The sequence below is a fragment of the Kogia breviceps genome, chromosome 8 (genome assembly GCF_026419965.1).
Source record: "Kogia breviceps isolate mKogBre1 chromosome 8, mKogBre1 haplotype 1, whole genome shotgun sequence".
NCBI classification, from domain to species: Eukaryota; Metazoa; Chordata; class Mammalia; order Artiodactyla; family Physeteridae; genus Kogia; species Kogia breviceps.
In genome coordinates this window covers 5,138,169-5,165,326 of record NC_081317.1, presented here as the reverse complement: position 1 = coordinate 5,165,326, position 27,158 = coordinate 5,138,169, and the positions used below count along the sequence as shown (strand labels likewise).

General features: G+C 44.7%; 1 protein-coding gene across 9 annotated transcripts in view; it reads left to right on the top strand.

Annotated features, from left to right (window-relative positions):
- Nucleotides 1-27,158, top strand: part of NUP214 (nucleoporin 214) — a 104,176-nt gene that overhangs the window by 24,539 nt on the left and 52,479 nt on the right. For all 9 annotated transcript variants that reach the window (XM_059072521.2, XM_059072525.2, XM_059072522.2 and 6 more), the window contains 11 exons: nt 1,320-1,414; nt 4,382-4,468; nt 4,675-4,824; nt 6,108-6,266; nt 9,274-9,377; nt 12,041-12,223; nt 13,176-13,261; nt 13,367-13,450; nt 20,330-20,590; nt 21,353-21,514; nt 23,606-23,705. In XM_059072521.2, coding sequence (XP_058928504.2) covers nt 1,320-1,414; nt 4,382-4,468; nt 4,675-4,824; nt 6,108-6,266; nt 9,274-9,377; nt 12,041-12,223; nt 13,176-13,261; nt 13,367-13,450; nt 20,330-20,590; nt 21,353-21,514; nt 23,606-23,705 — 1,471 coding nt within the window. The remainder of the gene's footprint in view (nt 1-1,319; nt 1,415-4,381; nt 4,469-4,674; nt 4,825-6,107; nt 6,267-9,273; nt 9,378-12,040; nt 12,224-13,175; nt 13,262-13,366; nt 13,451-20,329; nt 20,591-21,352; nt 21,515-23,605; nt 23,706-27,158) is intronic.

Here is a 27,158-nt window from a genome sequence, read left to right as displayed (position 1 = left end):
GTTTCTCCCCCCTCCAATCCAGGATCCACTCAAGGGCCACACGTTATATTCCGCTTTTGTCTCGTTAGTCTCAACCGGTTTCTCACCTTTTTTGTCTTTCTCAACATTAACATTCGTGAAGGGGTCACAGGTCAGTTAGTTTTGTGGACGGCCCCTCAAGTTGGATTTGAGAGTTTCCACATGGCGAGGTTCACGTGAAACATTTTGAGCAGTCATACCACACAGGTGATGTGCGTCACGTCGCACGATTTCCTTTTGTCCTGATGTGAGTGCTGGCAGTTTGCTCACGTGGTTGGGATGGTGTCTGTCAGATCTGTTGCAGTTTTTAAGTTGGCTGCTTCTATGAATTCCAGTGATAATACCTAGCCAGACATATTTGGGTAGCCATTTGGTGTTTGAACGTCAGGAATAATTTTATCTTGATAGATATTGAGCGAGCATTGAGCTGTGAAATTCCTGAAATCTTCTCTCTTACCTATGTCTCAGGAGAAAGGGCTGCCTTGTGGCGTTTGCCGAAGTCGCCTCATTCTGGAACTTGTCATCAAATTCTGAAAAGCACCTGTCTGTGACCCCAAAAATGAACAAGCCTTCCTTTAGTCTTTTCCCATGTCTTTACAGTTTGGGAGAGAGGAGATGTACCGTGACACACGTACATTTTCTCCGTTTCCACCGCTTACCACCCAGATCTCCCTACCCCCATTGACATATTTAATTCTTACAGTTTGGTGGGTCTTGGATTATTGGATTGCAATCCCAGTTGTACACTGGACGCGGTGGGGGACCCCCTCCCTAACCATCTAATCAGGCTCTCTGGAGATGAGGCTTGGGTATGAGTTTTGGTGCATTTTTTTAAAGAACTCCTAGTAGGTGATTCTAATGCGTGACAGGGTGAGACTTGTCCTAGAGGCTTCCGGGAGGGTCCTGGAGACCTTGTGAGTTGCTACAGGGTGACGGGGATCACGGTCCTGGTGGTCTTTAAACTTTGCCCCCAGTTCCCAGAGGTGCATCAGGAGCCTCTGCGGGGAGTAAGGATGGGCCAAGTGGACAGCCCCCTGGGCCTGCACACCTTCCACATACCTATTATCAGAGGCACTCCAGTTCTCCCTGCTTTACAAAGGAGTTTCCTGTTTTACAACGTAATCGGTGTCGTTTAGTTATTTGGGAACTGTGGGTGTCACTCTTGGTAACAGGGACCGTAAACGGGCGCTAAGGACAACGAGAAACTTTTCTTTTTTAGAGTTGAGGAAAGGATGTTCGTGATAGAGGAGAAATAATGGGAACGAATACCGTTGGTTTTAACTGACTTCTTGTTCTGGCAGGGCGATCTGCTCAGGGCAGCCCAAGCCCAGTGCCCTCGGTGGTACAGAAATCACCTAGGATCACCCCTCCAGTGGCCAAGTCAGGCTCTCCCCAGGTATGTTTAAACTCAACCTGCAATGCTGTGTTTATTCGTTCACTGCCCAGAACATACATGTTTATAAAACGGTTTTTTGTGGTTTAGAATTCACTCCTTTGAAATAGTATATAGGATTATGTGATAGGAAATACCAGAGTATGATCTTGGAATACTGGTAACGTGAGCTCATAAAAGCCGTTTATCTCAACCCTAGAGTCTTAGAATTGTTTGCTCTGCTGGTTCCTGAGCTTATCCATGTTATGTTCCGTTTGTTGGATTCTCTGTATGTCTGAAGACTGTGGTGTAGCACCTGATTTTTTCCTGTCATTCCCAAAGTAACCAAGAAATCTACCCACTGCCTTCTTTTTCTTTTTCTTTCTATAACTACTCAGTTTATTTTAGTTACTTAGTTTTTTACTAACAGAATACACATGGGGGTAAAAAAGGATACATATGACACATGTCCGCCTCAGTGAATTGACACCAGCTGAATACACCTTGGTAACTAACACCCAGAGCAAGAAATAGAACGTACTAGGGTCCCAGAGACCCCCTCATGGTCACCTTTCTGGTCACAGCTCTTGCCAAACGGGTCCCACTGTTATGATTTCTAGCGGCATAGCTTAGTTTAGCCTGTTTGTACCTCCTGTAAAGTGGAATCATACAGTATATATTCTTGTGTCTGACTGTTTTGCTCAACATTATGTTTGTGAGCTTTTTCTGTATCATTGTTGCTGTATGGAATTCATTGGGCGACTCTACTACAAGTTTCATTGCATCCTTGACAGGCGTTTGAGTAGCTTCCGGGTTTAAGTCATTGTGAATAGTGTGGTTACGACCGTACTAGTTGACGTCTTTGGGTATGCGTTTTTGTTTTTTGTGGTTTTTTTTTGCGGTACACGGGCCTCTCACTGCCGTGGGCTCTCCCGTCGCGGAGCACAGGCTCCGGACGGACATGCAGGCTCAGCAGCCGTGGCTCACAGGCCCAGCTGCTCCGCGGCACGTGGGATCCTCCCGGACCGGGGCTCGAACCCGCGTCCCCCGCATCGGCAGGCGGACCCTCAACCGCTGCGCCACCAGGGAAGCCCTGTGTATGCGTTTTTGTTGGGCAGATACCTAGGAGTGGAATTGTCGGGTCATAGGATATTCATATATTCCCCTTCAGTACCTTCCTTGTAGGAGCCTGTGAGTTCAGCTGCTCCACATCATCACCAGTCTTTGTATTTTTTATTGTTTATTGTTGTTGTATTTTGTGGTTTTGATTAGTATTTCCCTGATGACTAGTAAAATTCAGGGGTTTTTTTTCATATGACTTAGCCATTTGACTGTCTTCTTTTACAGGGTGTCCTTTGGGTTGTCTTTTTCTTAGTGATCTGTAAGAGTTCGTTCCTTGTTGGATATGCACATGCATGTGCAAACACGTACATATAATGCAAATGCTAGTACTTTCTCACTCTCTGAATTGCCTTCACATTCTCTTTGGGGTGTCTTCCGATGACTGCAGTTCTTAATTTTAGTATAATTCAATATATCAATTTTTCTTTTACAATGAGTGCTTTTTGTGTTCTGTTTTAGAAATTATTTCTTATTCCAAGGTCAAAAAGATGTTTTCTGAAAGTTTTATTATTTTACTTTTCATATTTAGATCTGCAGTCTATCATCTCCATTTATTTTTATGGTTTAACTTAAAGAGCGTTTTCTGTCCATTTCCCACTTGATTACTTGAGTGCCCTCAGAACACGAGTCATGTCTGTCCCTTCTGTCCCTCTCCCAGTCAACCTCCTTCCTGCCCCCAGCACACACCTGTACAGGCTCCACGGTAAATGGCCGGTTTACAGGTGTAGCTTTCGGCACAAAGCATGACACGTGGCATTTATTCAATAAAGCTGTTTTAGTGAATGCGTATGCAGTCTGAAAACTCTCCATGTGTTCATTGCTGTAGGTATCAAATAATCTGAAAGCCCTCTCAAGTTATGATGTCTCTAAAGCAGAATTCTTGATTTCCGTCTTCCCCAGAACTTGTTCCTTTTCTAGTATTCCCACCTCAGTAAGCAGCACTAACCAGGTAGTCTGCTCTACCCCCAGTCCAGAAGTCATCCTAGATTCCTCTCTTTAATAGCACCTCCCCCAGTCCATACTAGCAAAGGTCTTGCCAGCTCTGCTCTGTGATGTGTCATACGTCGTAAATCCACATCTGTGTCCCCCGCTAACATCGTATTTCAGGCCATTATCATCTCTTCCCTCATTAGCCTCCTGACTCCTCTTCCTGTTTCTTTTCCTACCTGTCACTGTCATCCATGCTCTATTGAGCAGTAGGAGGGATCTTTTAATATCATAAATCAGAGAAGAGTTTGAACTCTCCTGAAACTCCTCTAGTACTTTTCCAGCACACTTAGAATAAAATCCAGGCTCCTTGGAATAGCTTTACGCGGCCTGCCTCTGCCTGCCCCCCGCTTCCTCCCTGACTTGATGTGCCCACATTCACTTTATATCTTTGCCTCAAACTTGCCCAAGTCTTTCCTACCTCAGATTCTTTGCACTTGCTCTCCCTGCTGCCTGGAGGTGCTTCCCCTAGAGCTTCCCGTAGCTCTCTCCCTTTCTTCAGGTCTCAGCGCAGAGGCAGTGCTCAGTGAGGGCTTTGGGGCTGTCTCCTGTCAAGCAGTGCCCACTTTTATTCCCTCTCTATGTTGCTGTTTACTTTTTTCATATCACTTATCACTAGCTGAAATTACCTGAGTTGTTTACTTCTTATTATCTGTCTTGTCCCAGTAGAATGTGAGTTCCCTGAGGGTAGGGACCTCATCTACCTTGAGCGTATCTTATACCAGGAAGGTACCCGGTAAATACGGGTTCAAAAGAGTGAATGGTGGGACGGTGACGGTACTGTGAGAGCGCTGCCCCTGTGATAGACACTGAGCCACCTGCTCCGGGAAGCCATCGCTTGGGGTGTGGGGTGCACTTTAAAACCTTTGCCTTTCGTTTCAGGCGAAATCACTTCAGCCTCCTGTTACAGAAAAGCAGGGGCATCAGTGGAAAGAGTCAGATCCTGTGATGGCTGGAATCGGGGAGGAGGTAAATTTGTTCCTGCAGATTTTTCCAGAAGTAGCTCTGATAGCGAGACTTGACTGGCCCTGAGTGTGGACTCCTACGTGACTGTTCTATTCTGGCATTGAGCCTTGGCACGTCCCGGGAGTCTGCGCCGTTAGCGGGCCCGGGAGCAGTGACACGACTGCCGTGCCATTCGGACTGAGCCGTCTCCTCATTTGTGGCCTCTACAGATCACTCACTTTCAGAAGGAGTTGGAAGAGTTGAAAGCCCGCACTTCCAAAGCCTGTTTCCAAGTGGGCACTTCTGAGGAGATGAGGACGCTGCGAACAGAATCGGACGACCTGCGCACCTTTCTTTTGGAGATTAAGGAGACCACAGAGGTTTGCGTTTTACTTCCTAAGTTGAATTGCACATTTGCAAATCGTTGTCCTCATACTCCACGGATGTGTATGTTTTCTCGCTTCAGGAGCCACCAGTGTTGTTTTCTGTGTGGATGAGTGGTTTACCTGGGAATGCCTGACTTCAAATCCTACCTTGAGCACTTCGTAATAAACTATGTGGCTTTGGGCCCGTTATTCCAGCGATTCTATGTACACTCAGCAGGCGCTCCAGAAAAGTTGATTCTAGTTGTTAACTTGGTTTAGATATGTTTGAAAATTTACTAAGCTTTTTTCTTGGTATAAAAGCTGACTTTCATGAAGATACTGATGGTCATGTACAGGAGAAAAGTTGCTGTCTTTTCTAGTAAATTGTTAGGTTATGAAGGGTTAGGTTTAAGGTAAAAGCAGGATACTTAAGAGCATATACAGTATAAAAATAACAAATATTTGTTGTTAACTGTCTATTTACTGTGTTACAATTATCACTACTCACTATGTGCCAGGCATATCTATATTATCTCACTGAATCCTCACAGCTTTTCTGCCTGATAGGCACTATTATTCTTTCTGTTTTGCAAGAACAGGAAACCAAGGCTTAGAGAGGTGAAGTAATTTGCCCAAAGCCACCCAGTTACTGAGTTATAGAGCCAGGATCCCAGTTCAGACTGCCTGACTCCAGAGCTCTGGTCTTAAATAACACGCTTGGAAAGAGGAAAGTTCTCAAGGGTGGGGAAGGGATAACTTGGGAATTTGGGATTAATGGATGCTACTGTATGTAAAGTAGATAGACAACGAGACCTGCTGTAGAGCACAGGGAACTAGATTCAATATCTTGTAATAACCCATAATGGAAAAGAATCTGAAAAAGAATATATATATATATATATATATATATATGTATATATAACTGAATCACTTTGCTGTACACTTGAAACATTGTAAATCAACTATATTTCAATAAAATTTTTAAAAATTAAAAAAAAAAAATGAAAGAGGAAAGTTCTCCACGGTTTTAACAGTGATCATCTTTAGATGGCAGGATTACCAGTACTTGTCTTATTTCCTGAGTTTCTGATCATTAGAGTATGTATTTTTTATAATGAGGAAGGAAAAAAAATGAACGTTAGTATCTTTCTTTCCAAGCAGTGAAATATACTTTTTGCTATATTCGTATGTTCATCGTGTTAAATATTTGAGAAATACCACCTTCCTTGATCTAGAAAGAAAGGTTTATTTCTTGGAAATACCGCTTTTGTATCAACTCATCCTCGTACCTTTTCTAGTCTCTTCATGGAGATATAAGTACCCTGAAAACAACTTTACTTGAGGGCTTTGCTGGTGTTGAAGAAGCCAGAGAACAAAATGAGAGAAACCGTGACTCTGGGTATCTGCACTTGCTCTATAAGAGGCCGCTGGACCCCAGGAGTGAGGCTCAGCTCCAGGTAGGAGAACCCCGCCAGAGCTGCTGAGAACAGACTCCTTTGGGGGGTACAGGCTTGCCCAGCTGCTTGTACAAAGTTGTTCATTTCCTGCGAGTGTTGACCCACTTGGCGTAGACTCCCTTCACTGTCACAAAGAAAATGGCACTTTCCCACTTAAGGTTTTTTGGATTAAACAAAAACATAATTCTTAATTAAACTTTAAGATTGGTAGAGAGTAGCTGTTGAAAAAGATATATTTAGAAATCAAATCAGGAATAATAATTATTAAACTAGCAACTGTTCATTGGGCACCAAATACTCTGTGAGGGGATTTTTCTTTTTTTTTAAATAAATGTATTTGTTTATTTATTTATTTTTTGCTGCACTGGGTCTTCTTTGCTGCACGCAGGCTTTCTCTAGTTGTAGCGAGCAGGGGCTACTCTTCATTGCGGTGCACGGGCTTCTCATCGTGGTGGCTTCTCTTGTTGCGGAGCATGGGCTCTAGGCGCGTGGGTTTCAGTAGTTGTGGCACACGGGCTCAGTAGTTGTGGCTCGTGAGCTCTAGAGCACAGGCTCAGTAGTTGTAGCACATGGGCTTAGTTGCTCCGCAGCATGTGGGATCTTCCCAGACCAGGGCTCGAACCCGCGTCCCCTGCATTGGCAGGCAGATTCTTAACCACTGCGCCACCAGGGAAGCCCTGTGAGGTGTTTTTTTTTTTTTTGCGGTACGCGGGCCTCTCACTGTTGTGGCCTCTCCCGTTGCGGAGCACAGGCTCCGGACGCGCACGCTCAGCGGCCATGGCTCACGGGCCCAGCCGCTCCGCGGCATGTGGGATCTTCCCGGACCAGGGCACGAACCCGTGTCCCCTGCATCGGCAGGCGGACTCTCAACCACTGCGCCACCAGGGAAGCCCGTGAGGTGTTTTTTAATACATTATTTCTAGTCTTCAAAATCTGCTGCTCTGCAAGGTGAGAGTTACTGATCCCATTGTACAGATAAGGAACTGGAATGTCATAGGCTAAGGAGCTTGCCCAAAGTAATGTTGATTCTAGTAAGAGTGGGACCAGAATCGAAACTTCTACCTGCCGGGGCTCCTTCCTGTAACTATTAGCAAAGTTACTTTTCTCATTCTTAATTATTCCTATATTCTCTTTGAGCTAAATCTGAGTTTTGTTTCCATCTTTCAATTTATTCAAAATTGTTGCATCACAGCTTTAGTAGGGGTCATCTCCTGCCACCTTGCGTTTCCCTAGAATCAGGTAGGAAAGGGTGCAGGGGTGGCAGCACTGGCCTTCCGCACCTGGGACCTGAGGCTCTGTGAGCGTGGTCAGCCCCCTCCTGCCTCAGAGGATTTGAGGCTGCAGACTCTACTGTTGCTGTCATTTCCACCCCACACCTGGTCAGCACGCTGACCGTAGGAAAGTGAAAGCAGTGGAGGCCTCCCAGAAAGGTTGAGGGACCCTGCTGTGTCCTGCTGCCCTTGAGGTATTCCTAGGTGTGTCCTTCTCCTGGGGATGGTAACCCTCTTAGCAGAGAGTGCTGACCACCTGCCTACCACTCATCCAATTACAGGCCTGCACGTTGCATCTGGTTACTCTTTCTTGCTATGTGCCTTTTCACCCCTTGCTCTGCATGCGAACTAAAGGAATTCAGCTTTGGGTGAGCCGCTGTCCCCATTCAAGGGAAATAATTTTCTCTTTTCCACAGTGCTAAGTAGATAATAATAGCTAGCATTTATTGAATGCATACCATCTACAAAAGAAAGATAAGGAATCAGAGACACAGGAGCGACCCAAGCCTCACCACTAATAATTGCTGGACCCTGGAGCCTGGGCAGTCTGGCTCAGAGCCTATGGTGTTCAACACTGCACTACAACTGGATAAGCAGCAGCTGAAAGATCGGCTTGTAAATATAATGTGGGGTGTGTTGCTATGGGGTTGCAGATGGGGGGCAGCTGAGCCACAGACAAAATATTTGTGATCGGCCTTAAAAGAAAAGTTTCCCTGGCAGACAAAGTTGGGAGGGCATTCAGAAGAAACGAGACCAGCTACTGCACACAGGCACGGCCACATGTGACACGTCCACAGTAAAGGGCCCCCCTGCAGTCATGGAGCACTGAGTTGAAATTTGCATTTGATGCTAAGGTTACTGCTGCTTCCTAGCATCAGCGTGGCTCCTTTACATGACGTTTTCTTCTTCAGTTAGGACACGTACCCTTGTCCGAAAATAATTTTGAAAATACAGTTAAACACATTAAGATCTTTGTACAGATGTAAAGAGTGTTTTCTACTGTAAAGCACCTTGTCTTCATTTGTATACATGTTTAATGGAGTGCTTTGTTTGCATGAATGGAATGCTATGTTTTTTTAATTTTTGAGAGTCCAATGGTACAGCCAGGAAGGTTAACACTGGACCAATATTTAAAGAAAATTATCGCAGGCCTAAAATAAATTAATAGGTAAGACTTTTAATAATGGTAAATTCAGTTTCTAGTGCTGATACGATTCTCTGTTTTTGAGAAATGGGTTTTTCCCCACTGGTGAGATGACTTATGTGTTCTACTCTATGAATAGATAGGTGCAGAATTATTTTCAGCACTGTTTTGTAGAATAATTTTGTCTGTATTACAGTTAATTTCATGGGTGGGAGAGCAAAAGCTAAATGGGTGCCCTGTCGGAGTAACAGAGGACAGTGGAAAATTCCTAGGCCATGTGGAGATACTTTACAGGAGCTGAAAATGAGAACTAAGCAAGAACATTGGTTCCCTAGAGGCCCTAGGCCGATACGCCCTTTCTGTTTCCCTTTTCTTTGCACCACCTCTCTGTCACACGCTTTAAAAGGTTGAGCTGCTGTTTTTCATTTGAATTATAACATTCTAATGATTGTATTACAGCCTGTTACGTTTTCCTTCTTCATTGTGGTTCTCAGTATAAGAAGACTTCAAAGTCATTTTAACTGTTTTGATACACCTTCCTGCAAGCTACTGGACAACTGAGTCACTTTGACGTTTCATTTTTTTCTTGTAGGAAATTCGGCGCCTTCATCAGTATGTGAAATTTGCTGTCCAAGATGTGAATGATGTTCTAGACTTGGAGTGGGATCGGCATCTGGAACAGAAGAAAAAACAAAAGTGAGCGAGGTCTCTCATCCACTGTGTAGATAATTGCTGTAGCCCTTTTAAGAGATCATTTAGGAGGATTTATAAGAAACCCTACAAAGGTTCATTCTCTTTGACCCAGTCATTATACATCTAGAAATTTGTTCTACAGAAATAATAGCAATATTCACAATAATTTACATAGAACAGTTTATATTATAGCAGAATTTATGAGAGTGAAAAATTGGATTCAACCCAGTTACCCAAAAGTTACAGGAGTGGCCAATAAATCTGGTCACATTTTTTTCTTAATGCAGAGAATATACTATATAACCGTTGAATCGCATATTCCCCAAAAAAACCATATTAAATATATTTTGTGTTACATGAACTATACAAAATATATAATTCTGTAATTAACTAATTATTAGGTATAAAATATAAAATATGAAAAAGGTAACACATAAAGTCATACTAGGTGACCTCACTGTGGAGGTCTAATGTAGAAAAGGCTGGAAATAAATCTGTCAAAATACTCACAGTTATACCTGGAAGACGAGATTAAGAGGAATGTTTCTTTTATACTTTTCTGTATATTCCACATTTTCCTTTGGAGGAAACATTCCTAATTAGTATGGGTAACTAAAAGGGTGAGAGGAGTGGTAACAGAGGTAGAGGAAAACCTTCTATCCTAATCTTCCATCCGTGGATATTTGGTTTTATGCCTCGTGTCTTCCAGAAGGAATAGAATGCAGTACATTGTGAAAGCAGTAAGGTGCCCACAAGAAATGTGAAAACCAGGTCAGCCCTCAAAATGCTAGATTTCTGAAACACCTATACTTGATTAATGTGATTAGCCTTGTAAGGAAACAAACCAGGAAATGATCTATTCACTTGTTTACAAAGCTGTGAGGTCACAGACTTTTAACTGGGGCAACCTGGGTGTTGTGTCAGGGGCAGGGCTAGAAGGCATTTAAAACTCAGTAAACAAAATTTAATACATTGTATTCTACAGTGTGGAGGAAGGCTTTGGGCCTGACCTGAGGAGCATGGCTGTGGGGAGACAGAGGTGAACGTTGGTCCTCCAGACACCGGCAGGGGGAGGTTCTGTGCCTGGAGCGCTTGTCCCCGTGGGCAGTTGGGCCCCTTTAGGGATTTCAGAGCTTACTCCCCTGGTTCTGAGTTCATGTTCCTCCCCACGTGAGAGAATGGCTTGACCTGACTGTGAGAACATTCTGCTCTGCTTGACAGTTGGATTTCTCTTTGCTAATTAATAAGTTGGCTTTTTAAAAAGTGCATGATGGGGAATTCCCTAGCGATCCAGTTGTTAAGACTCCGTGCTTCCACTGCAGGGGCCACTGGTTCGATCCCTGGTCGGGGAACTAAGATCCCACAAGCTGCACGGCCAATAAAATAAAATAATAAAACAATTTAAGAATGAAAATAAACAATAAAAAGTGCATGATGCTATCAGAGAAGTCAGGCTCTTTGTTCTCCTTTAAACAGCCCCATGGATTTTCTACTTAATGTGGTTTTTTTTTTCCCCCCTCTGCACTTGGGCTTTCTGTAGTTGCGGCGAGCAGGGGCTACTCTTCGTTGCGGTATGCAGGCTTCTCGTTGCGGTGGCTTCTCTTGTTGCGGAGCACGGGCTCTATCTAGGCACGCGGGCTTCAGTAGTTGTGGCTCGTGGGCTTAGTTGCTCCCCTGCATGTGGGATCTTCCTGGACCAGGGCTCAACCCGTGTCCCCTGCATTGGCAGGCAGATTCTTAACCACTGCACTGCCAGGGAAGTCCCTTAATGTGCTTTTTTTAAGTTCCCTTTCTGTAGAGTTTAGATGCTTAAATCTGTACAATTTTCTAGCACTTCTGTGTTTTGGGCCCTTCTCTAAATATTACCTTGTACCCTATTGAAATGCCTGTTAAAAATATATGTTGAACTAACTACCTTGTCACCAGAAAGAAAGGGACAGTTGTCCCTGTCTTCTTGTAATTCTTTTGGGTGGGTGATCCCCCTGCTGCTAAATCGTGTGCTATTCCTGTTTCTTTTTTTTTTTTTTTTTTTTTTTTGGCCGTACGCGGGCCTCTCACTGTTGTGGCCTCTCCCGTTGCGGGGCACAGGCTCCGGACGCGCAGGCTCAGCGGCCACGGCTCACGGGCCCAGCCGCTCCGCGGCATGTGGGATCTTCCCGGACTGAGGCACGAACCTGTGTCCCCTGCATCGGCAGGTGGACTCTCAACCACTGCGCCACCAGGGAAGCCCTATTCCTCTGTTTCTTGACAGCACTCTGAAGAAATGACCGACTGACTCCCTAGATTTCCCTGTACCCTTGGGCTTTTTCTTTTTATTTCATATAATTTACATAGAGAGAAATATGCATATCCTAAATATATAGCTGGATGAATTTTCCCCCATTTCTTCTCTGGAACCCATCAGGTTCTGTCTGGCTGCGCTGTCCTCTGCTATAGGCCCGGTCCTGCGCATCCTAAGCTGCTCTTTCCTCCTTACACTTTATCCTCGTTAGGCTTTCATCCCCTTTTTATGTTCTAGTAATTTCTTGATGTTTCTTTCCCACTAGTGGTTCTCCAGTTTAGTCTTCTCACTGTTACAGTTGTAGTCTTTTTTTTTTTTCCATTCGGTGGGGAGTTCCTTTACTTGAACCATTCACATTTACTTCTTTCCTCCTTGCTCTCAACAGGCGCCTGCTTGTGCCAGAGCGAGAGACGCTGTTTAACACCCTTGCCAACAACCGGGAAATTATCAACCAACAGAGGAAGAGGCTGAATCACCTGGTGGATAGTCTCCAGCAGCTCCGTCTTTATAACCAAACCTCCCAGTGGGGCCTCCCCTTGGAGGTTCCCTCGCAGAGCAGCACTCACAGGTGTGCAGGAGAATGGGCCTGTTCATGCCACGTGCACTCAATAAATGTGGTTGGATGAACGAATAAATAGAGCTCGGTGGAGTAGTCTTAGAATGGTTCACATGTGGCTTTGAAAGTGACTCTGCTGTCTTTCCCCTGTGTGAGCCTGGTCAGATTCCTCACCCTCTCTGATCCTTTGTTCCTTTGCCAAGAAGTAGGGCTAACAATACGTGCCTCATGGGATTACTGGAGCGTTTAAAACGAAGTCTTTAGGGCTTCCCTGGTGGCACAGTGGTTGAGAGTCCGCCTGCCGATGCAGGGGACGTGGGTTCGTGCCCCAGTCCAGGAAGATCCCACATGCCGCGGAGCGGCTGGGCCCCTTAGCCATGGCCGCTGAGCCTGCGCGTCTGGAACCTGTGCTCCAAAAAGGGAGAGGCCACAGCAGTGAGAGGCCCGCATACCGCAAAAAAAAAAAAAAAAAAAACTAAGTCTTTAAAGCACCTAGTAGCGTGCCTGATGAAACAGATGCTCAACAGATGATAACAGATACTATAGTCACAGTATTATTGTTTAATTGAAAATTAACTCTCAGGATTAGGTTGACCAATTTGTCTTGAAGCTCAGATTTATCATTTTGCAAGAGTGTGGAGATTTCAGACCCTGCAGTTAGACAGTTTACCCCCGAAGTTACCAAGGTGGGCTTGTGTTTCTGCCTTTGGGCTGAATGTGTAGATTTTAATTGCCCTTCCTGCTGGAGCCCCGTTGATGTTGTGTCTGCTCTGGGGTTGGGATATAATATTCAGACTGTGATCTCTTTCCTCTTGGATTAATTTCCTTGATTGGTCAGATTTTCCACTTCTGTATTGGGATGCTCTCATATCTTGCCTTTATATTTAGGAGGATAATGTACCGCCACCACCACCCCGATTTCTCAGGTCATAGTTGGTTCATATATAACACTATCCTATTTCAGTTTTGACAGTGACCTCGAAAGCCTGCGCAATGCTTTGTTGAAAACAACCATAGACTCTCAAACCAAACCCTTGCCCAAAGTCCCAGGTAAGTGAGCTCTTTCCAGTCTTTAAACTCTCTTTGTTCTCTTTCATCTACTGACATCTTAAAAACCGAGTCTTATGCATTTATGGGCTTATGAATTTCTTGCAGCCAAACTGTCCCCCGCGAGACAGGCACAGCTGAGAAACTTCTTGGCCAAGAGGAAGACGCCACCGGTGAGATCTACTGCTCCAGGTAGAGGAAACTGGTCCTGCATTTTTAGGATAAACCATATGGTACATGGTGTGGGAGTAGGATGGTGTGTGTGTGTGTGTGTGTGTGTGTGTGTGTGTGTGTGTGTGTGTGTGTGTGTGTGTTTTCCTTTGGTTCTTAGTGGGAGATAGAGAAAATGTCCCCAGTGTGGGAGTAGGATGGTGTGTGTGTGTGTGTGTGTGTGTGTGTGTGTGTGTGTGTGTGTGTGTGTGTTTTCCTTTGGTTCTTAGTGGGAGATAGAGAAAATGTCCCCAGAATCTGTGTGTGTGTGTGTGTGTGTGTGTGTGTGTGTGTGTGTGTGTGTGTTTTCCTTTGGTTCTTAGTGGGAGATAGAGAAAATGTCCCCAGAATCTGTGTGTGTGTGTGTAGTGTGTGTGTGTGTGTGTGTGTGTGTGTGTGTGCCTTTGGTTCTTAGTGGGAGATAGAGAAAATGTCCCCAGAATCTGTGTGTGTGTGTGTGTGTGTGTGTGTTTTCCTTTGGTTCTTAGTGGGAGATAGAGAAAATGTCCCCAGAATCTGTGTGTGTGTGTGTAGTGTGTGTGTGTGTGTGTGTGTGTGTGTGTTTTCCTTTGGTTCTTAGTGGGAGATAGAGAAAATGTCCCCAGTGTGGGAGTAGGATGGTGTGTGTGTGTGTGTGTGTGTGTGTGTGTGTGTGTGTGTTTTCCTTTGGTTCTTAGTGGGAGATAGAGAAAATGTCCCCAGTGTGGGAGTAGGATGGTGTGTGTGTGTGTGTGTGTGTGTTTTCCTTTGGTTCTTAGTGGGAGATAGAGAAAATGTCCCCAGTGTGGGAGTAGGATGGTGTGTGTGTGTGTGTGTGTGTGTGTGTGTGTGTGTGTGTGTGTGTGTGTGTGTTTTCCTTTGGTTCTTAGTGGGAGATAGAGAAAATGTCCCCAGAATCTGTGTGTGTGTGTGTAGTGTGTGTGTGTGTGTGTGTGTGTGTGTGTGTGTGCCTTTGGTTCTTAGTGGGAGATAGAGAAAATGTCCCCAGAATCTGTGTGTGTGTGTGTGTGTGTGTGTGTTTTCCTTTGGTTCTTAGTGGGAGATAGAGAAAATGTCCCCAGAATCTGTGTGTGTGTGTGTAGTGTGTGTGTGTGTGTGTGTGTGTGTGTGTGTGTGTGTGTGTGTTTTCCTTTGGTTCTTAGTGGGAGATAGAGAAAATGTCCCCAGAATCTGTCATCCATTTGAGTATTGGGGTAAGAAGCAGCTTATACATGGTCAATGAAGCAGTTCAAGGTAGTTACCACATTCCTTAGGTTCTGTGGCAGTGGTTCCCAAGGGTCTGGGGGGAAGCTGAGCTGGCTCCAGGGGTCCCAGCCTCTGCTTTAGCTAGAGAAGCTTTACTTTTCTGATTGATATGGGGTTTTGAGTAAGGCTACATTTGAAAAAAAGGCGTTCTAAGAAAGAAGAAAAAAAAAACTACAGATTAGGGAATGATGGCTAGAAACACTTGCTGAAAAGGAGCCATATACCTGATAAAAAGTATTTTGTCATGAAATTATCTATATAATTACCTGAATTTGCTTTTAAAAAAATATTTGTTAGATGCAACTTGAGGCGTAACCCTGCTTTGCTCTAGTGCCTGTAACTGCTTTTTCCTTTGAAATTATGTTTTGAGTTGATTTTTTTTTTTTTTTTTTTTTGGCTGCGTTGGGTCTTCGTTGCTGCGCGCGGGCTTCCTCTAGTGGCGGCGAGCGGGGGCTACTCTTCATTGCGGTGCGCGGGCTTCTCATTGCCGTGGCTTCTCCTGTTGCGCAGAGCGGGCTCTAGGCGCCTGGGCTCTGGTAGTTTCAGCGCGCGTAGCCAAGCGTTCTGGAAAATCAGGATCCAGTTCAGGATTGTACGTTGCGTTAAGCCGCTGTCCTCTTTAATCTCCTTTATTTTTCCTTTTTGACAGTTTTACTAGTTAAACTTGCCTCCCCAAACACCGTGACTTGGTTTTGCCTGTGTTTTGGGCTTTGGATACTGTGGAAGTCCGTTTATTTATTCTCTGGATGGGTTTCTCTTACTCCACATCGGGTTTCTAAGAGTCACTCATGTTGCTGCATGTAGCTGTTTGTTTGTTTCTGTTGCTTCGGTGTGTGAATATACTGCATTTGTTTATCCATTCTCCCTTTGGTGGACGCTCAGCGTTTGCGGTTTTTAGCTGTAACCTCATAGAACGTTGCTCTGACCATCCTTCTGCTTGCCCCTTGGGGCACACGTGTCCGTCTTTTATGTGGTCGCGTGGCTCCGGGGGCACCTGTGGTCGCGTGGCTCCGGGGGCACCTGTGTCTCATACCGTGTCCCTGCGCTCAGCTTCCGATTCTGCGTGCGGTTCTCCTGTAGCGCGTCACGCTGGGCCATCGGGGTGTGAATACTCCAGCCGGTCCACAGCCTTGCCAAGCTTGATATTATCAATCTTTTTCCCTTTAACTGCTGGTGTCACCTTTTTATATGTTTATTTACCATGTGGCTATCTTTTGTGAAGTGCCTGATCAAACCCTTTGCTCGCCTGTCTGCTGGATAATCTGTCCTGCTGATCTGTAAACGGTTTTAATCCGCGGTGCCACAGCCTTTTGTGGGCTACACGAGCTTGTAGTCACACCCACTTCGTTGCCTTTTTAGCCCCTGGGCATCTTTTGGCAAAGAGAAGTTCTTAACTTTGAAACAGATTTGTCAGCCTTTTCTCTTATGGTCAGTTCCTGTTGTTCTGTTGAAGAAATCTTTCTCTACCTCCAGGTAACAAGAGGATGTATGCACCTTTAGTATTGTCTAGAAATGTTAATGCTTTGCCTTTCAAATTTAGATCCGCTATCTACCTGAAATTGATTTTTTTAAAAACAACTTTATTGAGGTATAATTTGCGTATCATAAAATTCACCGGTTGTAAGTGTATAGTTTGGTGATTTTTGGTAAATTTACAGAATCGTATAACCATCACCACAGTCCAGTTTTACAACATGTCCATCACTGAAGAAGTTGCCTCATGCTGCTTGTAATCAGTTCCTCTCCTGCTCCCAGCAACCACTGATCCATTTTCTTTCTCTGTGGAGCTGCCTTTTTTAGAAACTGCGTATCCATGGAATCATATGTAGTCTTTTGCTTTGGCTTCTTTCCCTTAGTATAACTTCGAGGTTCACCCATGATGTGTATCGTGTATTAGTAGTTCATTCCTTTTTATTGCTGAATGGCATTCCATTGTATGGGTTAGACCGTATTTCGTTTATACTATCTGGAATTGATTTTTGTGTACGATACGAAGTATGGCTCTCATGTCATTTTTTGGTATTTAGGTATCTGACTGTCCCAACACTGTTTAGTGAAGATTCTTCCTCCCTGCTTAGTGGCCACCTTTGTTGTAAATCGGTTTTCCTTATACTCGTAGGTCTGATGGTCTGTACGCTGATTAGAAACCACTGCCACCACACTGCCTCAATTAACTGGTGCTAAAATAAGTCTCAATACTGTTTTTTTTTTTCTAGATCCTAAAGCTATGCTGTTCAATATGGTAGCCTATTCAAATTTAAATTAATAAAAATTAAATAAAGTAAAAAATCCAGTTAATCCCAGCAGCCACATTTCAAGTGCTCACTAGGTACGTGTGACTAGTGGCTACTGTAATGGGAAACGCAGACATAGAACGTTTCATCATCACAGAAAGTTCTACAGTCTAGAGTAGGGGTTGGCAAACTGTTTCTTAAAGAGCTGGATGGTAAATATGTAGTTTCTATGGTACCTAGTGAACTCTGCCTTTGTAATAGGAAAGCAACCACAGACTGTATGTAAACAGATGGACATGCCTATGCTTCAGTAAAACTTTATTTATAAAAGCAAGCAGGTAGCTCATGGTTCTAGTTTGGTGACCCATGATCTAGAACATTTTGGCTCTTCTTGGTGCTTTCCATTTCCGTATTAATATTATAATTGTCTTGTTAAGTTCTACCACCCTCAGCCCTCAGAGAGTTGAGATTTTGATTGGGATTGTATTGAATCTCTAAATTGACTTCAAAGAATTGACATTTGTACAGTATTGATCTTTCATTTCCTAGACATGGCATATCTTTATTCCGGTCTTTAATTTTTCTAAATGTTTTCTGCACGGAGGACATGCACGTCTTTTGTTGTTAGATTTATTCCTAAGTTTGATATTTTTGACGCTTTTATAATGATGGGGGATTTTTCCTTAAATTTCACTTTATATTTTATTTTATGTTAGATATAGTATATAGAAATGTACTAGATCTTTTGGTATGTTGACTGAATCTAGCCTCTTGGCTAACTCATTTCAAATAATATGTCTGTAGCTATTTCTTGGACTTTCTGTGGAAACAGTTATGCCTTCCATGGGTGTGAACACTTTTGTTTCTGCTTTTTCTTTAATTTTCTTACCTTATTTCACTGGCTAGGACCTCCAATGCAGAGTCCAATAAAAGGGGCGAGTAGGCATCCTTGCCTTTATCTCAAAGGGAACACTTTCTGTAGTCCCTCGTAAGATATGAGGTTTGCTGCATCTACTGATATGATCACGATTGCTGCCCCTTCTCCTTCCTGTTAATGTGGCTTTCTGCCTGTCCTGATCTGAGCTAGCATTTAAGCAGGGTAAGATTCTTTAGGTTTCAGGGGGGCCCCCTTTTCTAGTGCCAGGAAGGTAGCTGCATCCTTGATCACAGCAGGAAGCAGCATGTGTCAGCTGCGGAGGCAGCATCATTGGCACAGTTGAGCAGACCAGGCTCCTGGCCTCTGCAAGTGAGCGTGGCCCTTGCATTTTTCAGTTGATGGGTGTCCCTCCACCCAAATCCAATGAATGGCATCAGGAAGATGAAGAAAGGAAACTGAGAGAACCCCCAGGTGGTATCAGACCTTGGGAGTTAAAGGTATCTCCATTTTCTGTCCAGTTCCTAAGGGTGATGAGCCTGAGTCACCTCTTGCTGCAGTTGACCCTCAGGAAGTGGGGATTTAGAGAAGTTAGTGAGAGCGGGGTGGCCCTGAGAGAGTGCGGGGTTTATATTAGTTTACTGTGGACGCCGTCTAACAAATCATCCCAGGTGTAGTGGCTTGTAACACCACCTGTTTATGATCTCACAGTCGTGTGTGTCCGAAGTCCAGGCACAGCACGGCCCTGCTGGGGCCTCTGCTCGGGGCTCACAGGCTGAAGTCCGTGTTGGCTGGTCTGAGCTCTCATCTAAAGGCTCTGGGGAAGGTCCCGCTTCTGAGTTATTGGAGTTGTTGGCAGAATTCGGTTCCTTGCGGCTGTAAGACTGAGGTCCTCGTTTGCTTTGCGTGTGCCCCCGGCCCCCTTCATCTGCAGTCCAGCAACAGCACGTGGAATGCTTCTGTGCCCCCACTTCTGCCACCTCTCTCTGCTTCCTCTTGGGCTGCTTTTCCCTACCTTTAAGGGCTCTGGAGATTTTACACTGGGCCCACCTGGAAAATCCAGGCTAACCTCTCTATTTTAAGGTCAGCTTGTTAATAACCTTAATCGTGTCTGCGAAATCCCTTTGGCCATGTAATATAACCATCTAACGGAACGGAACCATGGGTGTGGCGCTGGGGGCAAGGCTCGTGGGGTCAAAATTCTACCTAGCACAGGGTGTTTTATATATAACAGAGTATCGTTAAGGACATGGTCTTTCAAGTCGGATACACGCCAGGTTTGAATTCCAGCTCTACCACTTGCCAACTTCGTGACCTTGGGCAAATTACTCAGCCTTTCTAGGCATTAACCATAAAGTCAGATAACAGGAATTTCTAATTTAGATGCTTTGAGCAGTAGCTGGCACCAGGTAAGTTCTCAATAAATGTTAACTGCGGTTTTACTGGTGGTGCTGGTGGTTATGGAGGGACTTGCTAAGTGACCCTGCTGCACACTGACCTGCATCAGAACACTTTGGTACAGCGCTGCCCCGTAGGACTTCCTGCAGTGGTGACGATGTCGTGGATCTGTGCTCTCCAGTACAGCAGTTAAGCTGTGGCTGTTGAGCACTTCAAAGGGGGCTGGGGCAGCTTAGGATTCTAAACTTTCATTTATTTACTCTACATTACTTTTAATCTAAATAGCCACGCATGGCTGGTGGCTACCAAATTGACAGTGCAGCCTGGCAGCCGCGCTAGCACACAGCATTGGCTTTCACCTGCATTTATTTATGTTCTGGTTCCATTATGACAAATAAAATCTTGCAGAGTGATGTGCCTATAGGGCAAATAAGTCAGTAAATATTAGCGATACTTTTACATGACTTGAGGAGGAGAGAAGGCTGTCATTTGTTTGGTTTCGGTTTTTTCCAATATACAGACTTACATGACATGACTTCTGAAATTCACGGTAGAAAGTAACATGGCATATTACCCCAAAGTTTATGGAAGGAGAAAAACAGGGAAGGTGAAGATTGATTTCAGTGATTTTTTGTTTTAACCTAATTGATTCAAGAGAATGATTAGATCTACGGGGCAGTGTTTGAGACCCTGAGCATTGAGGACATGATGTCTTTTCCAGTTTGCGTTAGGCCTTTTCTCAGAATACTGTTGGAAAGCAGTGGCAGCACTGGGACTGTTTACTCTGCTCTGGAAGCTTGTCTGTTGCTTTTCTGAGACGGTGTTATTGCCTGGGAACCCCCTGCTTTTACACCGGCACGCATCCCGTCTCTCACCTCACATTTTTTTTTTTTGTTTAACAGTCAAAATGTTCTTGTCCCACACAGCTCGGTTTTGCAAAGCCCGCTGGAGCAAAAAGTATCTTTGTTCGCATTCAGCAGCAGCTGCTTCCACTTAAAATAAGTAATCATTAAGTCGATTTACAAATTGGACATTTCTCTAGCGGCAGTGAAAATTACATAGCTCTTGGACTTGACTTGTCTAAGCTGTGTTTTGTCTGGGGCTTTGTAGCCAGCCTGTCTCGCTCAGCCTTCCTGTCGCAGAGGTACTATGAAGACTTGGATGAGCTCAGCTCAACGCCATCCATTTCCCCGTCTCTGGAAAGTGAGGACACACGGGCGCCCTGTAAGGACGGCGACGCAGCGGTGCAGGCCCCCCGGCACGCTCCCGTGGTTCGGACGCCTTCCGTCCAGCCCAGTCATCTGCCCCAGGCGGCTCCTTTCGCTAAATCTCACCTGATGCACGGTTCGCCGGCTGTGATGGGGACTTCAGGTAAGTAAACAGTGAGACAGGAAATGATCTTTTTTCCCTGAGAGGATCTCTAACTCCTGAAGGAACTGCAACCGGGTTTTATATTAGCACACCCGTAAGTTATGGGTTCCGGCCCATTTCTGTTAGTCTTGTAGAAGTTACAGGACAGAGTCCAGAGGTGTGTTCCCCTTGAAAGTGGTTGGTAGGACCTGAGGAAGAGGAGGCCCCGCAACGTTCACCGGTACTCTGCCTTACTGTGGAGCACAGCTTGGGCCTTTCACGCCCCACCGCGGCTCGGCTCCTCCATCGGAGCCGTGATGTGCCTCGGAGCTCAGCAGCCAGAGTGCCCATTGCCGGCGCTGGCTCGCTGGTGTGGCCTGTGCTGTGCTGTCACACCTTCGTTTCAGAGCATCAGGACTTTGTATCGCAGTGACTTCTAAGAGGACAAAGCCGGCCATGAGGTACCAGAATGGAGAGATTTTATGAGAGGAGAGCAGGACATTGCCCTGTTCTGGCACAAAAGTTATATCTTGCTCAGTGTCAGAGGAAATGATCGTGTGAAGTATTTTCACTAACAGAAGTGGGCAGGCAAATTGCCTGTAGCATCTTTGAAAGATAAAGGTGCCAGCCTGTCAGTTTGCCAGTACTTTTCTGTGTTAATGCTTTAGGATTTTTAATCTTAACATTTTCCCTGCCACCACACATGGAGAATTTGCCATTTTAATTTTTGTGTTTTCTTCTTCTCTGACGCACTCCCTCACTTAATTTATCTTTTTTCCTCAGTGTCTACACCTGCTAGCAAAATCATTCCTCAAGGGGCTGATAGCACGATGCTTGCAACAAAAACCGTGAAGCACGGCGCCCCTGGCCCTTCCCACCCCATCTCCGCTCCCCAGGCGGCCGCTGCGGCAGCCCTGAGACGGCAGATGGCCAGTCAGGCGCCAGGTAAAAACATCCACGCGGGGCTGATGGTGAGCTGTCTGAGCCCCAGGCCAGGACACAGGTGCCAAGAAACGGTGGGCTCTCTTTGCTGCGCTTCCGAAGAGAAGGCTGATGGGATAGGTCTCACCTTTTGAGGGAGAGAGTTCTGCGAAGGCAGAGACTTAGTGGGGAACTTTCCTTTTAAGGGGCAGTACTATCTGCCACATTCAGTTAAGTGGGAGATCAGTGGGGTTTTTTGATGGAGTTGTTAATCCCTGCTTTTGAATAATGTCTGCTTGAAGCCCCAAATTAATCTTTGCAGTAGACCACCTGATAACACTAGAGTTGTTTGGAGAGGTGAAGGTCACCTGACCAAGACGTAACAAAACCCAGACTCCAACCCTGTGTTCTTTGTATTGTAGCACAGCTTTTTCTTCAGGCTGCAAATTTAAGATGGAAACTTGACAGATGAAAACTCTAAGAAGCTAATCGGCTTTGGCATTCTGTCAGTGGTTCGTGGCCATCCGTAATTTTCTACGTTAAGATTTATAGGTAGTTCGCCTCGGGACCTCAGTTATCAGTCGCTATCAATTTTTACAAGCCGGTGGTTCTCAGCCAGAGGCTATTTTGCCCCGCCCATCTCCCCTCCAAAGGTTGGCAGTGTTGCTGGCATTTAGTGGGTAGAGGCCAGGAATGCTGCAAAAAAAAAATCCTAAATGCACAAGACAACCCACAACAAAGGATTATCCAGCCCCCAAATGTCAATAGTGCCAAGGTTGAGAAACTCGGCTATAAATCAAACTGAATGATTTAGCTGAATGAAATTATTTTTTTGTTCTATAACTGCTTAGAACACATACCAGTTTAGACTAAAATTTTAAAAGACTATAAAAAAGACATGATGGTCTTATTTAGACAAAAAAGAATTACCATTATATAATAATAAAAGATTTCTAGGAAAAGTTCAAATATTAAAACGCTTATTAAGCCATCTAAAATAGATACGAAAGAGCAAAAACCGGATAGCTTTTTAAGGCACTTTTGAGCCGTCTGAAAAAATAAGAAACCTTTGATGTTTTAAGTATTGGTTGGACCAAGCAGAATCCTAGCACTGTGCCGAACACGCCCCGGATCAAGCCGATTGAGTTGGTTATTTATAAACTTAAAGTCTGTCAGCATTTAGGATTATTCCACTCTCAGCAGGAGGTGGTGTGATGTCTGTTATCATTTTGGAAGCAAGTATGTCTAAGGTGCAGGCACCTCTGGATGAGAAGGGTGAAATCCATGCGGTCATGGGCAAGGTGTCCCTGGTTACCTCTCTGAACGAGGGAGTAAAGTGAGCTGCCATGGACCCACCGTCCTACCTGGGCTACAGCTTTCAGCTTTGCCCCAAGCATAACTGGAAGAGATCCAAGAGCTTTGCTTAGGCCTTCGTAAGAGTTAATTATGAAATATCATTAAGTCTTGGGCCACAGCTTTAAATTATAAGACACAAAAAAGGAGACGTGAAAGCTGACAAGCCTAAGATAGGTAAGTAGGTGTCAAGTCAATCCCTGTTGCCATTCCTTAATTCAGGCCTCTTGGCCTCACTTTTCACATTTTATTCATCGTGTCTGTCTCACTAAGGCATGAGCTTCTTTAGACAAGGAACTATGTTTTAGACATTTTTTTATATTCCAAGCACCTGAGTCCGGCGATGATAAGCTCAGGCGAAAGAACTTATTATTGAATGAGTTGAATGAACGAAGGCATGATGGGTGGCGGAAGCACTTAAGTCCGAACACTGCCAACCCTCTAGCTCTTTCTGCCCTTTTCCAGGGCGAGCCAGCAATGCGGCAGATGGCTCAGCTCCGCTGTATAAAAGCTGGCTGGGGAATCCCTTTTTTCTAAACTAGTACATTTGATTAAATTGCATAAAAGCTTCACCGCATTACTTTTATGAGTGGAATAGGCCAGGTGCTCCACTGAACACAGTGCTGCAGAACAACCTAAGTTTCCTTCTTACAATAAGTCCGCCCTCCGCCTGAGTTTGTGTCCTAGATATCCATCATACCTGGCTAGAATTTTTGATCCTTTACTGCACTTAATGTGCCTTTCTCTTCTCTGTTTAAATAGCTGTCAGTACTTTGACCGAATCAACTTTGAAGAATGTCCCTCAAGTGGTAAATGTCCAGGAATTGAAGAATAATCCTGCAGCCCCCCCTGCAGCGATGGGGTATGTTACTACTCTCCAGTGCGTGTAAGCCCGTGAATTATTCTGCAATAGTGGTGAACTGCCTGCAGGGAGCGCCATAGCCATTGTCAGAGTGTGGCTATTTTTCCTGCGGAACTTTAGGTTATAAGAGGGGTGGAGTGGACAGCTGATCTTGGGTGCACAATTGGCTTTTCAGGAGATTGTCCTCTTCAACTGGCAGTAACAGTTGCCTCATAAACCTTCAAAGTCCTGGTGATATATACTCAGTAGGCCGTTTGTCACGTGCAAGTCTCCGTGTGATACACATTACGGTTATTAAGTCAGGTAAGGTGTAGGATTTGATTTTTGATTTTTGTTTTGTTCCTTAATACTCTTGGGGCTCCCGAGTTGGCACTTTGACTCTAATACAGACTCTGTTGATTCTGAAAAGCCAGTGATGAACTTGAGACTGACGGTCTCTCCTCCCCTCCTTCCTCTCTCCAGGCATTCCTGTTCTTTCAAGTTTCTCATACCTTGTGTGTGAAGAAACAATCTGGTAAAAGGCACCAGCTCTGCTTGGAGACTTCTCTTGTCCTCATGCCGTATCTGAGGGCCGGATCATTGCTGCCAGAGCTGACTTTTCTTAAGTCTGAATCTGTGTTTAGAATTTAAGGCATTGACTCCGTGTCACTGTTCAGGGCAGCACGGTTCATAGAACATGTCTGTGCCCTGTTGCTCTGTGTACCCTGTAGCCAGGAGCTCTTCCGTGGATGTAGGGATCGTGAGGACCCGTGTCATTCAGGCGTTTAGAGTCTGGAGCCCATTACTAGTCCAGCGGTGAGAAGAGCAGCCACAGACCCTGTGTGTTTCCCAGTTTACATTAGCGCCCTCCTACTCCCCTGCCCCCAGGCCTGCTCACTGTTCGGCTTTGGCTTTATTGAGTGGCCCTGCTGCACTAGTCCGCTGGCCTCTTTTTTCCACATTGGTCCATTTATCAACACTGCCAGGAATTTCTTAGTTATCTCAGGGCCATACTAACAGCCACAAACAAGCCTACTTGCTTTCCTATCTTGTAAGTGACCTTGAAGCTTTGGCATGCTGTTTAGACCAAGATGGCATTTGTGGTCGTTGTGAACTTCTCAGGGGAAAGAACTCTGCATTAGAGTTTGGGAATTACAGCCAGATTCCTAGTGTAGGGTAGGCAAAGAAAAGCCACTGCAAGGCAGAATATTACATAAGACTGGAAAATCCAGCTTAATGGTGAAAGAAATATGGTCTGGTATTTCTGAGATATTTTAGCTGTTAACCATGTGTGAGAAGCACCTATTGGCGATTTCCTTTATCTTATCTCAGGCTTTGTTTCCCTCCAAGGTTCATCTGAGCTAATCATTGAGAAGGGCTTTGTTAAAGGAGCAGTGCTGAGTTTGCCCTTTTTTCTGACTTAAGAAAAATAGACACAAAAGTTAAAAAGGAATCTTCCTTTCCCCACAGAATTTGGACTCTGGTGCAGTTATTTAACTTGTAAGCCCAGAGTGGTGCCTGGAATGCAGTTCCTTTTTAATAACCACTTGTTGAATAATAGGTGAATCTAAGCATAATTGACAAGTGGAAATTGGTATTTACCGCCTCCCCCAATAAGAAAGCTTGAGAGGGAATTACATTCATTATAAAATTACTTTCAGATTCTCTTAAGCAGTAGTTTGGTAAGTGTATTTTAAATATTTAATTTTGCATTTAAGTTTTTTCTGAGTAATATCTTAAAGAGATTTATTATAAGATGAGCTTACACATTTCTTGCAAATCAAAACTACAGTGAGGTATCACCTCACACGGTCAGAATGGCCATCATCAAAAAATCTACAAACCATAAATGCTGGAGAGGGTGTGCAGAAAAGGACACTCTCCTACACTGTGGGTGGGAATGAAAATTGGTTACAGCCACTATGGAGAACAGTATGGAGGCTCCTTAAAAAACTAAAAAAAGAACTACCATATGACTCAGCAACCCCACTACTGGGCATAGACCTGGAGAAAACCACCATTCAAAAAGCTACACGCACCCCAGCGTTCACTGCAGCACTATTCACATTAGCCAGGACATGGAAGCAACCTAAATGCCCATCGACAGAAGAGTGGATAAAGGAGATGTGCTACATATATACAATGGGATATTACTCAGCCATAAGAAAGAACAAAATAATGCCATTTGCAGCAACGTGGGTGGACCTAGAGATTGTCATACTGAGTGAAGTAAGTCAGACACAGAGAGGCAAATATCGTATGATATCACTTATATGTGGAATCTTTAAAAAAAAAAGGGTACAAATGAACTGAACAAGACAGAAGTAGAGTCATGGAGGTAGAAAACAAACTTATGGTTACCAGGGGATAAGGGGGGGGGCGATAAATTGGGAGACTAGGACTGACATATACACACTGCTGTATATAAAACAGATGAACCTGCTGTAGAGCACAGGGAACTCTACTCAATACTGTGTAGTGGCCTATATGGGAAAAGAATCTAAGAAACAAAGAGGAGTGGTTATATGTGTATGTATAACCGATTCACTTTGCTCTACACCTGAAACTAACACAGCATTGTAAATCAGCTATACTCCAATAAAAATTTTAAAACAAAAGCAAACAAACAAAAAAGATGAGCTTACGCATTTCTGCCGTGGGTATATCTTACGTTCGTTGGCCTCATCCCTTATATCCATCTCCTGTTTTCAGGAAGAGGGTTTATCTGGAGCACACCCATGGCTATCTAGGCTCCTCTCCAGTGCTCAGTCACTTGATTCAGCAGGTTCCTGAGGGGTGTCTGCCATGAGCACGGTAACACCCTGGGCATTTGGGATCCAGCAGTGAGTAAGACGTACCAGGTCCCCGCTTCCACGGCACTTAGATCTTAGCAAGAAGACAGCCACTAAACAACCCGTTACATCGACAGCCCTCTAACCGCAGTATAATGAGCGGGGTGAAGGAGACGTGCAAGGTGCCAAGAAGGCACACAGCGCGGCCATCTGGTTGGATCTGGGGCCGATGAGGAGGTTGGGAAGGAAAAGGTGTTTTAGCTGAAAGTTGAACAGTGACCAGAAGCTGCCAGGCAGAGTGGAGAGAAGATGGTTACAAACAGAGGGTGCAGGCTGTGTAAGAGCCCAGACCTGGCAAAGGACAGAGCATGTTTGAGGTGAAGGGGAAAGAAGGCCAGTATGTCTAGAGACCTGGCAGGAAATGGAGGAGGAAGAAAGCAGGGCCGAATGAGGTGAGAAATACGGTGGGATTTTTGGTTGGTTGGTTTTTTTCCCAAAGCACACCGGATAGATCATTCCTTTCAGGAATTTGGGCATTCGTTTATTCATTCTTTCTACACATACTTCATGAGCATTTCCTGTATGCCACACACTGTTCTAGGTGCCGGGGATAAAGCAGTTAACAAAACAGATTCCCCAAAACCCCCAAACCCTGCCCTTGTCACAGAGAGACAAATGGTAC